This window comes from Nanorana parkeri, unplaced genomic scaffold (assembly GCF_000935625.1).
Source record: "Nanorana parkeri isolate BGI_ZX_2015 unplaced genomic scaffold, ASM93562v1 scaffold35, whole genome shotgun sequence".
NCBI classification, from domain to species: Eukaryota; Metazoa; Chordata; class Amphibia; order Anura; family Dicroglossidae; genus Nanorana; species Nanorana parkeri.
In genome coordinates this window covers 1,633,544-1,652,089 of record NW_017306303.1, presented here as the reverse complement: position 1 = coordinate 1,652,089, position 18,546 = coordinate 1,633,544, and the positions used below count along the sequence as shown (strand labels likewise).

The following is an 18,546-nucleotide window of genomic DNA, read 5'->3' as shown; positions in this document are numbered from 1 at the left end:
TCAGTGCTCACCTCTCTCCGGCTCTGCAATGTCCCTCGGCGTTCTCACATCTAATGCAAGTCAATGGACCTGCATTAGATGCAATTATATCAGCAATCTTTAGACAAATGGAGCCCAAGGGAGAAGAAGCTGCAGGGACCGGTCTAGCAGCACCAAGAATCAGGTGGGTATATCTGCTTTATTTGACACCCAATCCCCCTCCCCCCCGAAAAAAAAGCACTTAAACTTTGCAGGGTGGGGGTAGCCCCAATGCAGGGTACTTTTATTAAAAATTCCTAGAGTTCTTCCTTAAGTGGAAAAAAAAAAAAAAAATCAGGCTAAAATTGTAGAGTATGGAATAAGCGAGAGTTCTAGAATTTCTCAGTAATCCTGTGTGTCCCTATTGCAGACTTTTCCTGACTTTAGTCTATAGTGAAACCACTGGCACTGTGACATTAAGTGTCCTCCCCAATAAAGCATTAGATAAACAAACCTGGAAGTGGTTCTAATCCATCCCCACTCTATACAAACGCTAGCTAAGCAAGAATCTAACAAAACAGCATGTATATTAGCCTGTAAAATACAACCAAGACACCAAACACTTATGAAGGAGACATTTCACCTGGTCGGCCCGTCCGGTTGACTGCGTTCTTATTGCTGCCAATGCTATCCCCCCTGGTCAGGATAGAAATGCCACTAAAGCTGCTGGCTTTGGTTACTGGAGGACGCATATTGCGGCAGGAGCCATCAGAGTCTGTGCTGCTCCAAGGTCTTGGATCCAGAGATTTCAGTTCACTTTCAGTACTGCTCTGTCGACTACCAGGGCCTCTATTCAGAAAGTCTCTGTTGCCTCTACAGGAAAAAAACATTGGATGCATTAACTACTTTATATTTATATTCCTTACAGCAACAAAGCAGTTTGAAAAATGAATCTGGCTGCTGAACTTTTTCCATCAAATTTGACAGAAAAGCCTCACTTTGCTTTCAGGTTGCACCAGTTACATACTGTGCCTCTAACGCAAATGTTCTACCATCTTACCATTCACATACCACTGACCCAACTGTGCAACAATTATAACTCCCTGAAAAGAAGTTTCAAATGTAAAAACTGCAGCTTCTGCACACCGTTACCCAGAAATTAGTATCAAAGGGAAAAACAAAAGTTTTCAGTAGACAGATGCAGAGTTGTTTAAAGCACAGTTAGAACCACAACAATGAGCGAGTATTACTATACTGGGAGGTGAGATGAATTCGACTCTTGTAATGATAGCTTAATATTGTTTGCAAAACATTAAGGTTAACATGCACAGAAAAGCATTTTATCAACTTATTTATAGACACATTATTATAGTTTATTGCAGTGTTTGCTAAAGTGTGAACATATACTCCCAGTGGTACACACGCTCTGTAAGGTACACAGCACAGCTAGGTATATCAAAGGAAAGGAAAATGGAGGCCGACGTAGACCGAAAGCAGTGCCAGATGACTTTCACAGCAATGGTTGAGGTGTCTTGTGTGTGGGGTTGTACTTTTTAAAAAAAATTATTTGCCTTCAGTATGTGAGGGGCAAGATGGCAATACTCAGTGGCATTACTGGGCACAGACTGCAGCAAAGTTTTTGTTTACCGCTTACACAGCAATGAGTCATTTAAAGGCTAGATGGTTCATACTTGGCAGTGTTTTGGAAAACACTTGCAAAGGAAAGCTTTAAGCCGTTGCATAGCTCAAATGAATGAAGCCAGGCACTGCAAGGTTTCCTTTAGGAGGTGGTGAACAATAGCTAAGTGAATAGTTCTTAGAACACTGTTTCTGTGATAGTGGACCTACAATCAAATGTCCGCATCAAAAGCACTGATCTCTGAAGAGCAGGATCGGCCAGTTCAAATTCTTACAACTCCATTCAGCCAAAACCATGTGACCACTTGCCTAGACTTTTAGATATGTTCAGGACAGCTATTTTGGACATGTTTTCTCCAGGAAAGCTATTCTAATCTCCATCAAAAACAGCTTTTTAGCAGCAGAGCGAGTCAACAAGTACTGAACCTTCTGACCCACAGATGGTCACTAAAGTTTTAAATGGATGCTGACAAGACAAGATTTCTTTTGCCTGCTTGAATGATTGCCTGTATGAATAACTGATCTCATTTTTATGTTCTCTTATTAAAAAATGTAATGAACAAAACTGAAATGGTTATCTCCTATCTTAACTATTAGGCTTCTTTATTGAACCATTGTGGCCCCATGCGGGTGAGCGTACTTGTACGCTGACAGGGACTCCTGCACTTGAGGTGAGCGTAGGGTGGCGTACGGTCACGTACTCCCATAGAGAAGGACAGGGGCTGCGTACTAATCACGCGCAGCCCCTGTCCTTTCCAGGAGCTGCCCGATACGGCTGTGCACGCAGTACGAAGCTGTACGTGCCGGCTTATTCTCGTGTGAATAAGGCCTTATTATTTCCACACATTGTACGCTACCTACTATCTTCAACAAAGGAACATCCCTTTTATCAGATTCTGTCTCATGCATGATGAAACTAAAATAATGGTTAAAGCTTCAGTCCTATCTCCCTTTAAATACTATAAGCCCTTAATCGTAATCTTCCACTAAATAGACAAATTCCTCCCAAAGCTGTGCTTCATACAGCACTCTCCATCTTCGATTACATCTGGGCAGGTTCCCAACAGTTTACTATGTGTTTTAGAGTATGTTACCTATATTTTTTGACATTCACACTAGTGCTTGCAACTACTAATTACACACACAAAAATTGTTTTCAGAAATCTTACTGAACTCCCTTTGATCTCCTGTCACAGGGAATCTGCTCGTCGGGCTCCACTGTCTGCTCCTCACAGACGAGTGGACGAGTGGATTTTTCGAGCCCTGTATGTATATATATATATTATATATGAACCAAAATGTGTATTTTGTTAAATCTATAATTACGACCTTTGTGAATCTTTAGCGATTTTTACTTGAATATCTCCTAACATGTGATGTATTTCATAATGTTTCTCACAACACGACTTGACAACAATTTGACCTACGTTGAATTTTGGATTATGCCCACATTTCATTCTAGCTTTTTCTGTGGTCTGTATGAGGGAGGGCCACTTTGCTTTAGTTTTAGTTTGATTTTCTTAAAAAGTGGGTCAAACTGGTATCTCAGATCTTATATTTCAGGTTGACACTGGAGACTACAGAGCAAACAAATCCACAAACTGTGTGATTTCTAGGGTAAAATAGGAATTTGTGCTTACCATAAAATCATATTCTTGGAGTGCATTGAGAGACACAGGAAGTCATCTATGTTTAGGTTGCACTGCTGCCTGTAAGAGGACTGGACACTGGTAAACAAAAACAATCTATAGGCCAGCCCAGGATAACCCCTACTCTTCCCTGCTTGGCTCAGGTTTGTGGCAAGCAGTACCAAGTGCATAATCATAAACACAGAGTGGGACATGCGTCCCTTAACACATTTCACGAAAAGGATTTTATGGCAATTACAAAAACCCTTATTTCTTTCTCGCCCATTGAGAGACACAGGAAGTCATCTAGTAGTCCTACTGAGGGATGGGTTAGCAGCAACAACTCTAACAGATCCAACAAAACTGGTAACTGCAGCCCAAGAGCCATGTGAAGAACATATGCCCAAATGTGGCACCAGATGAGGTCGAACCCTCTGCCTTATAGGAGAACACAACCAGAGGTAAGAGATGGAAAATCAACCTCATGAATCAAAGGGGAATGACTTAAGCTGTAAGGAAGCACTAACCATGGACCAAGCAGCAAGCTGGTGAACTTGAACCCACCAAAAAAGGTTTGGTTTTTTCTTGTTAGGGAAGAAAAATCCTACAAACTGTTGCGGTTAACAAAGAAAGGGATCAAGCCCTCTAGTAGGAACAGGTAACAGACATGGAACTCTAGGAAAAATGTCCTTGTAAAAGAAAAGGCCCTAAGCCACTAGCTAGACACATACTCACCAGTGCACAAGAGGTGGCCTTTCCTTGACTTCAGAAAGTCAAGGGGTAAGGTTGCTCATGACTCCAGATCCAAGGAAGCACCAGCACCCCAGAAACAAAGGATAGGAGTCTTACCAGGAAAGCGCCTGAGTCATACCAGATTTTCACCTAAGTGAACCCAAAACAATGTAGAGTGTCAGAAAGGCCTACTTCACGCATTTGCGAATCAGCCAAGGAGATGGAGCTTACCCCAGGTGCACAGCCCCTAAAAAGTCAATAAGGAATTCCCTGTTCCTGTCAGAGGATACCCGGAGCAGTTAATTCTGCCCACAGACAGCCCTGGGTGACATGAGGTCCACATCTTTCACAGGTTTTCCTGGACTGGGAGCAGAGAAAATGGTTTCACTTATGCCAGACCAGGTGAAAAAATGGTTTTGTGACTTTAGATTGTAGCACACAGAGTCAGGCCTCGTTCACATATAGCGACATACCTTTGCAGCGGCCGGGATAGCGCGACTTTCGGGGTGACGATCCTGCGACGGTAGCGCGACCTTCTCCGTCGGGCTCCATAGAGAAAAAGCAAAATCGCGCAAAATCCGCCGAAAAAAGGGTCCGGTAGAAGCGACTTGCGACCGCGACATGGAGTTAAGACAGCTCCATTGAATAGCATTGGCCAGCGACTTCTCGCGATATCGCGCAGCAAAAATGCGCGATATCGCGGCGGAAATCGCGCGATAAGTCGCTATATGTGAACGGGGCCTAAAGCAATTGTGAAAACACAGGATCTGTTCTTAGTGGAGAACTCCCCACAAAACTGTTTCAAATACATACATTTAAATACCAAGTAGGTCTGCATATCAATATGTTCATTTGGATGAAATGTGCCCACAGGCTTTGGGCTTATGTCAAAGATGTCAGTTTGAGAAACTTATGAGATCTTTCGAAATTCATTGACATGTGCTTTTGACTTGCAGTGGGCCTCCTTTAAACCTGCTTCAGGCGGGTTTTGCATTCGTATAGACTTGTATGGGAATACACAACCCGCCTGAAGCAAACAAAGGCCCTTTGACACAGGCACTAACTGCCTCTACAAGGTTACACCTATACACCCATATCAGTTCACAAGTCAAATATAAAATAGTAGGAAAAGAAATGAAAACAGGAGTCAAGAAACCTTGCGTAATTCAGCTTATAGAAATAAGAAGAGCAGCATGCTTTGCTGCCCTTCTATATTCTGGACCTTGTGGTACAACAATAAAAATCCAGAGGTTGTAAAGGTTTGGATAAACATAAAATGAAGGACAAAAACATTATGAAGCAGCCATGAATATCGGCCGATGGAAAAACAGTTCTGGCCCCTGTCCGGACATTACAAAACAGGACACTGCAACAAACTACATGTCAATAAGAACCTCACAAGCAGCCATGCGAGAAGGCGTGGGTATCAGTGACCTTGACAGATAATACTCAAGTACACAACATAGAAGATACCTAAACAACTGTCTCCTTTTGTGAGAGAGAGTGGAAAAGCCTTCTCTGTAGACTCTGTTGGTTACATTAAGAGGAAAGGGGAGAAACCGTTTTAAGTCTTCTTTATCCCATTATAGCAAAGGTTTAAAGGTGGACAAGAAGAATCAAAAAGTAACAAATCAAGTGTTTTAAAGAAATGCATACCAATGCGTTTATTCAACGAACTAGCATTTGTCCTGTTCAATTCCAGTAAAATAATTTTAGAATACTCTCGAACATGAACATTACTAATACAGAAGGAATTCTTCACATTAAAAGAGGCACCCATGTTAAGAGACTAATCCGATGGAACATTTCAAAGAGATCCACATCTGCCATAGGTTCTCCTGGACTGGGAACAGCGTCGTTTAGATTTAATGCCAGAGCAGGTTAAAAAAAAAAGTACTGTGACTTTCGATCGTTACACACGGTGTACAGCACTGTGAAACACAGGTTTTGTTCCTAGTGGAGAACTTCTTTACACAAAATTGTAAAATACATTCACTAAATATTTGTATGTACTAGGAGCAGGTCTGCATGCACGTTTGGATGAAATGTGCATAACACAATTCATGTAATCTAGATTTGTTTTATAAAATGACCCTATCATTAGAATTCACAATGAATTTTAAATAAAAACAAAAATAATCTGCTCCCAGCTGCTTCATGTGACAGTCTAGGCAGCCTAGACATCTGTGGCTATTAGACCATTGAAGATGTGTCAAATCATTGGAAACTGCATAGTCTATATTATATACCTGTTGCCTGCATACAGAAAGAGCAAACATGGCTGTCAAGTGCATATTCAATTCCAAACTATACATCAAAAACAATAGGTTTGCTTACACTGAGCAACTTTTTTTTTTTATATTACATAAACAGTTTTCACGTGCATGAAGAAGAAAAAGAAAAAAGTTCCACTTTAAAAGTGTACTAGCCACTTCTATTCAGTGGAAAAATCTTATTGCTTGGGCTGACCCATAAGCAAGAGATTAGTGGGGCCAAAGACAATAAATACTGGTACCACAAAGTCTATACTCTCATAAATTAGGTGACAGCCTAAAACAGATTTCCAGATAAACACAGTGTTGAAATACAGGTGTTCACATAGTTTTGCCTTCCAATTATGTGCGATTTCTGTTTACCCATTCTTGTGATTTCACACCTCTACCACACTGCACAGCCAGAAGGATAACCCTGCTACCTTCTGGTACAGCTGTACTGTTTTCTTTAACACCTCTCTGCTAAGTGGACAGAGGCGATGATACTGGTTCACTGACCACTGAGCAGACTAGAGGCAGAAAGGTGAACCAGAAGCTGCATTACTGAACCAGAAAACAAGTATGTCACCTGCATAACTGTGTAGAGCAGCAGATGTATGTAAATCACAAAACTGGCAGTATAGAATCAGAAGTGAAATGGAAGGTAGCATTATACCTTTGAATTTAAACGTCAGTGGATACCTGGTATGAGTAAACATATGTATTTAAAAACGTTAGTTCATGTCCAAAAGTTCTGCTTTGAAAGCAACCACCTGATGGGGCACACGTGTTCCCATTTCAAAAAGCCTATTAGTAGTTCTTAACTGTAGATCACGCTACAGGTAACAAGGTACTGTACATAAGTTCAAAGGGCAACAGATGAGACATGACTGGGTCTAGTCAGCCCAGACAATCTTGCCAGCACTGTTGGCGATCGGTACACTACACACCAAGGTTTTCCTTATACCCCTGGGGTAGTGAAAGGGAATAATGATGTAAGGACTGGCTTACCTGTTATCAGCAATATGACCATTTTGGGCTGACTGAAAGACAGAAATTAAACATAAATGAAGAATCCGGCAGAAGAATTACATAATTCTATTTTATGTTGGACCAGTGCATGTTTTCCCTATACACGTTTTATATTTTAAGTAGGCAAATATGCAGGTCTGAGACACCTGCTCTTCATATGCAGTTCAACTGGTTGTCTTTCTTATTGCTGGTATGGAGCCAGGGCATGCCAAGTTTGCTCAGTCTTGAAGTTTGTTTGCCTGCAGCAGTGTCATTTAGGGACAGACCATTTCTCTAGCTAGGTTATTCAAGAGCGGGATCTTTGACACCCAGCTCCCCAAACATAATAATAATTTAAAAAACAAAAGACTGGGATGAGAACCACTGCTAACATACTAAAACATGTCTGTAACACATTTCGGCGGCACATAAATAAAACATACAAACTTTAGGGCAGTATGTCCCAACAAATGTAGGAGTGGTGGGTGGTACTGCATGTGCTACAGTCATGACGTTTCCTATTTAGAGGTGCAGGCACCACAAGTATAATTGCTCTGACAAATGAGAAAACATTTATAAAAACGGACTGACCGACATTAATAGGTACTGGCTTACACTGAAACTTCTCATATTTCCAGATTTAAAAATTCTTACCTCTCTTGCAAAAATTCTCTCCCGAACTCTCTGATACTCCTCCTCTCGCTCTTCTATGGATTTACTCCGCCTTCCATCTTGCAAAGGTACTCTAATCTGTAAAAATTGGGTAGATCAATGAGATAAAGACACATGAATGAATAATAGGAATAATGTTATAATGCACACCATGAGACAGAACAGTTCAATATACTAGAGGATCGCATAATAACTGGAGCCTTGGTGAGACACCAGCACTTGATATCATATCTAAGCTGGCTAGTTTGGATTAAAAAAAAAAAACATGTCACAGACACAAAAATGCAAGACCCAAATAAAAGGAAAAAAGGTTTGAAATCACTTTCAACCAATAATGCGATTTTGCAAAAGAACAGACACTGAAATAAAAGGATGGTTTACTAACTTATAGCCAGGAAAATACATATAAGGCCCAATTCTATTCAGATTTATGAAGCTGTCTCAGCTAACCACACTGAGCTCTCTGTGGCTTTCTACTTCAATAATTCAAACCAAGAAGCACACATCTAACTTGCACTGTTAAGTTTCAAAGCTCCAGCATCAGAATGACATGGGAAAGTTATGATGCCAGCTGGAGGAGAAAGAGAGCATGGAATTGCTCCTTTCTGCTGCAATTTGCCTGCCTTTTACTGTGGAAGACAACACAGAATGATTTACCTTGGTCTTTAACTTTAAAGGCACACTTTTAAGGGAAATAAGTATAATGTTCCAAGTCTGCTTTGCCATACATTATCATTAATACACTAATTGCTAGGGATGCACCAATACTAGTATCGATGCCGAGTATTTGGGCGAGTACTCTTACTCGCTCAAATGCTCCAATGCCTAGCCAGATACCGGAGCTTCCGGTATTAGGATGCCAGGTAACGAGTTATTACACGTTGCCCAGCTTCCTGATTGGCAGGGATGCCGGCTCCATGGCCAATCAGGAAACCGGGCAGCGTGTAATGACTTACCGCCTAGCTTCCCGATTGGTCTGGCCTATAACCTGGTGACGAGGAAGCATGGAGCCAGCTTCCCGGCCAATCAGGAAGCTGGGCAAAAAGTCAGTACACGGCGCCCGGCTTCCTGATTGGCCAGAAAGTCGGCTCCATGCTTCTTCGTCACTTGGTGATGAATCATGGAGACGGCTTCCCTGCTAATCGGGAAGCCGTGTGGCAAGTCTTTATGTGCCACTGCTTCCCGGCTAATCAGGAAGCGAGGTGGCGAGTCATTACACGCCGCCTGGCTTCCTTAATGGAACTTCGGTTATTGGTATTCAGCATCGGCGAGTACCGATAAAAAAAATATCGGTACTGGTGCTCAATACCAAAAAAACGGTATCGGTGCATCCCTATTAATTGCATTAATATGAATAAGTGATGGCCTACAATGGTGCTTTATGTTTAACCTCGGTTCAGATTTTTGTTCTGGCGGTGAACAATAATACTCCATTTCTAAAGCAAAAATCTTTGGATTTATCGGTCACTCAGGTGCAGAAGGAGGCAGTTAAAGCATGAAGGAAATATAATAAATATAGTATAATTTCTACTTCTCTCTACATGTATTTCAAGTAGTTGCAGTGGCTACTACATAGTAAGACCTTTATTAGGCAAATCAGGAAAAGGTGTTCGTTTTAACTGGGGCTGCAACTAATGATTATTTTTATAACCAATTAGTTGGCCGATTATTTACATATTACACTTATATACAAAAACAAGTTTACTTCAGAATAAAACTGCATGCACATTTTTTTGCAATCGCTCTGCACTGGAACGCTCAGCATTGCGGTACCATGCATTCCAGTGCAGCAAACTGTGGGTGAGGGGCATTTGGGGTGCATTTAAAATAAAATGGCACTGCAACGCACCTCCAGCAGCAGAATTTATTAGGCCGAAACCGAAAATTGCTTTTTCCCACCTTTTATAATATTTTTTTATTTAATAATTGTATTGTAAGCACATGGCGCTTAAATAGCTTCCGCCAGGGAATGACAGCTACCAGTGACAAGATTCTGCAACGGCAGCTGACTGTAAATACAGCCGGTAGTGGGCTGGTGCAATAGCCATCCTGCTATAGGCCATTTCAAATTGCAATAGCAGGCTGGCTATTGCACCAGCCCTACCTGTTGTGCCCCCCTCCCAGCGTGGAGAAGAGAGCTAGGGGATCTAATCGATAATGAGAATAGTTTACAACTATTCTCATTATCGATTAGTTGGTTGCAGCCAAAGTTTTAACACTAAGTGGAATGAACACAACTGCTTCTATGAATATAAAACCAGATATAAAGCAGTTTCAAAATGCATACAGTACTAAACAAGTATAAAAATTACAAATGCTAGCATATAACTACAGACTGGTGCTTTCAAGTATTTACATTGGGAGACGAGGGACAACTATACAGCATAATAAAAGATATACGTCAATTTAGGGCTCAGTTAAGGAGCTCAGAAGTCAACTGGCAGCATCCTCACCTGATTATCATCACGGTCCATGCTGGCATCGTCTCTCTTTAGGATGAATCTTTGTTGAAATTCACAACTCTTTTCATCTTTGATGTGCTCAGAGAACCTTTGCTCAGGTCTGAAAAAGTAGAAAATATGTGCCTTTTAAACCACTGTGTGGAACAGCTCTAATGACTTTACTAGGTTTAATGGTTTTTGTAATAGTAATACAATACGTCCTACAAAACTCACAGTCAAACTTACACCAAGGTTGGTTAATAAATGGTAATGGAAGGATAAAGAATGCAGAATGCAAAGATTGCCAAAACAAGCTACTTACATTCGTGTGTTACTGGTTTTATTAATGATTACGGCTTTGCCTGTTTGGTCTACGTTATGATCCATGCCGAAGTAAGCAGCAGCACGGTGTAAAAGCATCCTGTGATATGAGGTCATCTGTGGAAACTTTTTAAATTGATTGCTGAAAAAGGAAGACAAGCCAATGAAATGTACATACAATCAACCATACTTCAAGGACATTTACTATTTCATTTTTTGAATGCATGGGAACTGAGAGAAAGGTCTCAAATGTTATCTGTTGCTGCAATGTACATGTCTTATGGTTCACCTGCTGTTGCTGCTTTGTGATCAGCTGTGCTACATAAAATGCTTTACAATAATGTACTGTACCTCTACATCATTTTATATCACACAAGAAGTGATTCATAAAAGGCAAAGCCAAACTGCTACAGGGGAAAACTTTTTGACGTAAGAGATTTTCTGACGAAAAAAGTTTCCCTTTCCCAAAAAGGTTTTTTTATTTTTATTTTGGTGTACACTGCTGGCGGCACATGCTCAGTGCACAGCATACTTGCACATTATATCGCCACTCTCCACGGTACAGTAAAATGGACCAGATTGCTCCTAGTTAAAGGAGAACTATGGGGTTAAGGCTTTCCCCCATAGTTCTCCTTAGGGTAACGGGAGGACAAAAACTAGCGTCCTCCCGTCACCCTAGGCTCAGTATACCGCAAGCTGTAGCTCGCGGTATACTGAGACGCCGCAGCTGAAGTGGACCCCGACAATTATGCCGGGATCCGCCCAGCTGCGAGACTGATAGCTGGCTATCTAGAGGCAGAGCCAGCTGCCCCCCCCCCCCCCCCCCCCCCCCCCAGTCAGCGCTGGCGGAGCAGGGAGGGGGGAATCCATCCCCTCCCGTCACGGCAGAGAGCCGTGACAGGATCGAGAGGTGAGCGAACGCCGGTATGTGTTCGCTCACCTCCCGATCTACTGAGCCACAGTCAGTGTCACAGGTCGGCTAGAACTATAAGGTGAGTGAAAAACAGTCACCTCATAGTTCTCCTTTAACAAAGGGTCTGGACACCCTCTGTTAATCAGGAGCAGGCTTTATGAATGTACCACTCTGTTATTTCTCCCACTGTCTCTGGTATAAAAAGTGAAAGTAAAATCCAAAATTGTGAACTCTTATAGGTACAGAGGAGACATCTTCAAATAGGACAACTGTCCAGTGTGTGAGAGGCATCTTACTTCCTGTTGCATCTCTCACTGACTGGGGGGTCTCCACGGTTCCCTAGTCTTCTCAAAACTAAAAGTTTCAGCTTTACATACATTTAAGCATATACAGTTAAATCACACACTTGGCCAGAACTGCATACATTTATGCGTTTGTGTGTATTTACTTGTTATTTGTGCGTTAATTGTTCATCGTGCAATATCTGAGAAAAAACATTATAGGGTTTTCTTTTTATGGTGCAAATGCATTTCAGGTATTTTAAAAACATAAAAGAACATAGATGGGAACAAGGCACAAAAAAGAATGAGATTTCTACTTAAAATGTATTTCTATGCAGTAAAATGAATGCATTTTACTGCAGGAATACAGATAATCGTAAACACTACTTTCACTAGGAAATACTGGTTTACAGTCTTCGGTAGTGATTAGATGATATCAGTAATAAGTATGACACGCAGTGTATTTTCCATAAGCCAAGGTAGAATGGATTCTAAATACCAGGACAAAAAGCCACTGCAAATGATTAAAAAACAAATGTTTATGCATGTGTGTAAAAAGTCATAAGGCCAGAAGAGACACGCTGGATTTCATTTTTCAACTGAACACATTTAAAAAAGCAGTTAAAGCAAGTGTGTGTTGATTTACCTTCTTGCTTACCTACCCCACTGTGAGAATATATATTTAGAGCACTATTTTTCTGGTTTCCTTTTAAATAGGTCATGTGGGGCAGGTTACAGCTTGTTTATTCATATTATGCTTCTGGCTGTTTACATGGTGATAAGGATCTTGTATTCACACTTACCTATTATCATTAATAAATTCAAGGATTTCTTGTTCTAATTTTAGCAGCATCATTCTGTCCCTAAAGGAATGAAGCACAGTTACATTATTTTCCAACCATATATACCATTGATAGCACCTTTAATTCAGCAGTAGCTCTACCAAACAAATTGAAAGTGCAGCAAGGTAAATATTTTGCTACATTTTCTTGGACAACTGACTTTCCGTATACTTAAAACATACATGTTACATTTGCTTATACATAGGTATAAATAAAGTTTCCAAGAAGGTAAAGTAGGTAATACACGGGTAGATTTTTGCACGAATGTTCGTATGAAAAATACAGTTGGAACGTTTCATACTGGCATCAGAAATTTGCCGATTGAAGTTAGTCTAATTTTCGCTTTTAACATTCTGTTTTGGAATTAATGGAGTTTCCCAACAAAAACCACATTCACTGTTAGAAATTTATTCAAACACACTCCTTTGAACATTTTCGGGAACAGTCGTATTCGTCTGTCTGCACCATACTAATTGACCAATATTCGATAAACGTTCCGAAAACGACTTTGTTCATACAAAATTCTAACCGTTTGTACCCTACTTAAGGCTCGTCGTAAACAGCCATGCAAACCTATATACTTCTATTTTAAACATCTAAGATGTTACAAAAACATAAAACTTCGAAAAGGTCCATCCAGAGCATAAATATACTAGATTTAACTTCTGCATTGTCTGATCATGGGCTGAAGACAGGCTGGTGAAATAAACTGTATTGTTTAACTGCAGTTTAGGAAAGGGAGGTAAACAACCTAAGCTAAGGGTGTGTGGCTGAGCAAAATGACAAATATTTATGCTTGCCTTGAGTGCAGATGGAGGGCCTCTTAACACCACAGCGTTGCACTGAATGGATGGTATTTTTCATTTGAATGGCACCCCAACACACCTCCTGGCGGCCATGCACTGTGGTGCAGTGAAAAGAAAAAAGGAATGCAACGCGCCTTTTTTCTTTTCACCGCACTGTATTGCATCTGCAGAAGCTGCACTGGGGTTTCATTCAATTAAATGGCAACACAACAAGCCATACGTTTGCTGTGCATACATAGTTAGGCAATTTAGCAAAACTCAGACAGAATATGGAGCAGTTACCCATATCAATCAGCTCCTCTCATTTTCTAAGCTTAACAGAACACACTGAAGAGGTTGCAATGGGCAACTGCTTCAGATTCTGTCTGCTCCAGTTTTGATAAATTCCCCTCATTGTGTTTAGCACGGTGCGACTGCGTGAACATGTCCTTAACCAGTTCTAGACATGAAACATTTATACATGACCAAAAAACACTTCGTGGGGGTACACAAGGCATACCAATACCAGAATGTTTTAAAAAGTTAAAATAGCATTTACAAAATACCTTGGGTTATTCTTCAGTGTGTTCACTAAAAATTCGTGTACATCTATTCCAGTAGAATCTGTGTACTCCTGACTAGAATCTGTGAGTACAGGATAAAGAAAATCACTTTCATAAACATCAAATCTTAGAAGTCAGTAGTGTCTTTCTAAAAAAATGTTGGATGCAAATTGCATTACACTATAGTATGGATCAATGCACAATAACTGTTTTACCATGGGAGGGCACAACCTTTAAAAAGAACACTAAATTACATCAGGTGACTTGACACAACATCAATTTAATTGCAGGGGAAAAAATTGATTTTTTTGTACTTGTAAAATCTTTTTTCTTGGAAGTTCGTTTGAGTAACAAAGGATTCAGAAACAATTAGGTTAAACCATCACCTACAGGAGGATTTAGACACAGGAAAGCAAAAACAGTGGCCAGCCACCATGCCTTAGTTTTGTATCAAGCACCCATTTGTTATAAGCAACCTTCTCAGCTTCTGAAAATTAACAAACCAGTTAAAACTGAAAAGTCTGTTTTGACAGCAGCTGAAAGAAACTAGTCTACATTAACTGATGTCACAATAATGAACCCACCTCTAGACAGCATTTTCTTTGGCCCCTTTTCCTTATTTTTCTCATCCTTCTCAGGCCCATCCTTACAGCACTTCTCTTCCTTATCAGAAGGACAGCTGATATGCAAGTGAATAACATCCTAAAACAAGAGGAAAATAAAATTACATCACACATGCAGACAACAAAGCATGATTAAAACAAAACACGTTGTGTCAAGCTTAAAAAGGAGAACTATGGGGTTAAGGCTTTTCCCCATAGTTCTCCTTAGGGTAACGGGAGGACACAAACTAGCGTCCTCCCATCACCCTAAGCTCAGTATACCGCGAGCTACAGCTCGCGGTATACTGAGACGCCGCAGCAGAAGCGGATCCCGGCAATTATGTCTGGATCCGCCCAGCTGTGTTAGTGACAGCTGGCTCTGCCTATCTAGAGGCAGAGCCAGCTGTATCCGCCCCCTCCCCCAGTCAGCGCTGGCGGATTGGAGCAGGGAGGGGGGAATCCAGCCCCTCCCCTTTCACAGCAGAGAGCTGTGACAGGATCGAGAGGTGAGCGAACGCCGGTATGTGTTCACTCACTTCTCGTTTTACTGAGCCGACCTGTGACAGTCTCATTGTCACAGGTCGGCTAGAACTATGAGGTGAGTGAAAAGCACTCACCTCATAGTTCTCCTTTAAAGAGCTCCCTAAATACTCACTGGTTCTAATCAGTCCATATAACATTACTGCAATGCAGAACATGTGGAATATACTGCCTAAACAGAACTGCATTATTAATGCGTAGCTTGGTCACAGCAACTGTTCTCCATCGTGGATCGGCTCCCACAGGAGGCTAAGCGGGCAGTGCGAGGAGAAGAGCTCGCTCTCCTGTGACGGCTGACTCCTCCCCCTCACTGACAGCTCAGCCACCTTTGACAACTGACTCCGCCCACACACCGCCCTCGTGATCTGTGAAGCCTGTGACACTGCACACGAAGCCGTGCAGAGCGAAGCAAAGCTGTCAGGCATGGGACTTCGCGCGCAGTGTGAGCTGAGTGCAGGCAGATGAATGACAGCACCTTCAGCCAATCGGCTCGCGTGTTACAACTGGCTGGACTTCGCATCATGACGTGCGGGTTTATAAGCGCGAGCCGATTGGCTGAAGATGACATTTTTCATCTCGACATGCTCAGCAATGCGCACTCGCAAGCTAACGTGCCGGAGAGAAAATTACATGACACACTAAGCAAAGGCAGCGCGCCACCGCTTCGCGTGTAGTGTGTCACAGCCTTTACAGGTGGCCGAGCGGGGCGGTGCAGGAGGAGAGCTCCTCCTTTGGCACGCTCACAGCACTCTCCTCCACGCCCGGCCTCCTGACAGTTTCTCTCCTCCACGCTGGAAGCTGCGCTGTGTCAGAGGGGACACAGAGCAGCACACAGCAGGGAGAGAAACTAGGGATGCACCAATTTCGGCCAAAAGATGGATCGACATTGTGCCCAAAGTGCCATTTTTGGCTGATATGTTTCAGCAGCCGAAATTTCGGTGCATCCCTACAAAATGCTCAATAATAGTGTTTCTTTATAAGACTTGGTTTAATCTGATTTTACGATAGACATGTTATACATCACAACAGTTAAATCTGTGTCTGTATTGCATGTTCACACCTTAAAAACCATAAGTAATAACAAGTTAGCAGATGTTTACTCCGGGAGTATACGAGATTGGAAATTCTCGAGAAATTGTTAAATTACTCTTTAACCACTATATAGTGGTTTCTTTTGGTGGTATTTAAATCACCACTGGGGTTTTATTTTTTACTATATAATGAAAAAAGTACCGAAAATTTCAAAAAAAAAAATAGTTTTCCCTGCGTTATGTTAAACATTTAATCAACCATATTTTTGGTAAAATATAAAAGACGGGATCACGTCGGGTAAATAGACACCAAACATGTCAAGTTTGGCACCTGAAAGCCCATTTTAAGCTAAAAAAAAACCCTGCAGCGGAATGTGCCAAAAACGCACTGCATTTGCAGATCTGGTCCGAACATGGTGTGAACATAGCCTTAAAAAAAGAGAACATTCTCTACCATCCAACTCCTTGTGCACGGTGGTAAATACACTACCCAATGGCAGCAGATGGTTAAATAACTACAGAAAATAAATTTGCCTTCAGTAATAAACCATTTCATAATGATTTTGTCCTTTTTACGGATATCTAAAGTGCTAGAACAAAATGTTTTTATATTGCAGCTTACCATTCCTTAGATGTGGTGGCTGCAGTGGCTTTAATTTTTAGGCTAAGAATATTTTCAGCAAGTACAGAAACTACCTGTTGCTCTTTCCATAAATGCATTGTCCTCGTCACTTCCTGTGATCTGAACTGAAAACATTTTTTATTTGCCTTCCAAGCGGTTATCTGTAAACTACTAATTCCCCTACCCAATGTCAGAGAGATCAAGGAAGACCTATTTGTAGTCCAAATCTAGAGAGCAGCCTGAGAGACAAGTATGGTTTACTACATAGATACGGTAGAGAAGTAAACATAGCCACACATGGGCAGGAAGTCTATTATTCACAGGATTACCTGGTGAAAATAAAGGAAAGAAAGCCTGTAGAAAGGAAAACTAATGCAGCCACCACATCTGAGGACTGGTAACCTGCAATATATTATATTTTTATATACATGACATCCAATATTACCTGAGGTTCCAAACAGCCATCCACAAATGGTCCAGATGACTCTTCACACACTGCTAAACTTCTTACCAGCTTCAGTTTAGAGTTTGACTAGCGAGAGGGTGTGAAAAGAGATTTCAATTAAATGAAGGAAATGAGAAAAGAAGACATAATAATAACTGTTGATATTTGCATCTATATGTGATTTTATTCCTTACGCAGTAGTAGGTAAAACCAGCTTCTATCCATATCGCACCTAATTAATGTGCGTCAGAAATGCTTTCTTATTTACTGTACAGCAATGTGGAATATATTGCCTAAACAGAACTGCATTATTACTGCGTAACTTGGTCACAGCAAACTCTCAAACTAGAAATCAATATACTAAATGCAACCATGTAAAGGTTTTCTGGACCTACAGCCGCCTTTACATTTAAAATATGTTCAAAACAAACAGCTTAGAACACATATGCAAACAAAGTAATGCATCAATCGAATACATGGGCTTGATACAGCAATTGATTTCAAATGGGGAAGGTGCAGCATTCCTGGGGGGAAAAAAAAATGGTAGAAAGACTGGAGGAGCTTTTAAACTAGATAATGGGGGGGAGGGCATCAACATATTAAACTGTAGTGATAACTTTAACATGAATACATAATAAAGAGGGAAGTAACAAAGGGGCAAATAGTGGGCTCACTCCAGTCACCAGTGCCAAAGCAGTCAATATAGTAAATCCTATAGCTGAAGATAATATAACCTAAACCTTTGTCCAATAACAAGACAGGAATTAAATGTATGTACACAAACGCTAGAAGTCTGGCAAATAAATTAGAAGAGCTTGAACTTATATTTGAAGAGGACTTCGATATAGTGGGAATAGCAGAAACATGGCTAGACAGCGCACATGATTGGGCCACCAACATAGAGGGGTACAACCTGTTCAGGAGGGACAGAGGTGGGAGAAGGGGGGGGGTATGCATTCATGTTAAAAATAATCTAAATATGCATATAAGGGACGATATCACATCAAATAGTGGGGAGGATGTGGAATCCTTATGGCTGGAACTGGACATGACGGACGATTGTCGCAAATTGTGGGTATTTGTTATAAACCACCAAATATAGGGGAGGAGGGGGAGGCTCATCTACAGTCTGAAATAGAAATAGCTGGGAGGGAGGGCAATGTAGTCGTGGTTTGGGCGACCTCAATTACCCGGACATAAAATTGGGCAAATGGAACCTCAAGTTCAACAAAGGCGGGCCACTTTCTGAACATGTTGCGTGACAATTTC

General features: G+C 41.3%; 1 protein-coding gene across 4 annotated transcripts in view; it reads right to left on the bottom strand.

Annotated features, from left to right (window-relative positions):
- R3HDM2 (R3H domain containing 2) overlaps positions 1–18,546 on the bottom strand; it is a 111,428-nt gene that overhangs the window by 26,743 nt on the left and 66,139 nt on the right. For 3 of the 4 annotated variants that reach the window (XM_018569645.1, XM_018569667.1, XM_018569653.1), the window contains exons 4-13: positions 17,278–17,364; positions 14,622–14,739; positions 14,041–14,119; positions 12,651–12,710; positions 10,655–10,795; positions 10,345–10,453; positions 7,874–7,969; positions 7,220–7,251; positions 5,430–5,483; positions 602–831 (exon numbers count right to left, since the gene is read on the bottom strand). In XM_018569645.1, coding sequence (XP_018425147.1) covers positions 602–831; positions 5,430–5,483; positions 7,220–7,251; positions 7,874–7,969; positions 10,345–10,453; positions 10,655–10,795; positions 12,651–12,710; positions 14,041–14,119; positions 14,622–14,739; positions 17,278–17,364 — 1,006 coding nt within the window. The remainder of the gene's footprint in view (positions 1–601; positions 832–5,429; positions 5,484–7,219; positions 7,252–7,873; positions 7,970–10,344; positions 10,454–10,654; positions 10,796–12,650; positions 12,711–14,040; positions 14,120–14,621; positions 14,740–17,277; positions 17,365–18,546) is intronic. The other variant, XM_018569659.1, reaches the window with a different exon arrangement.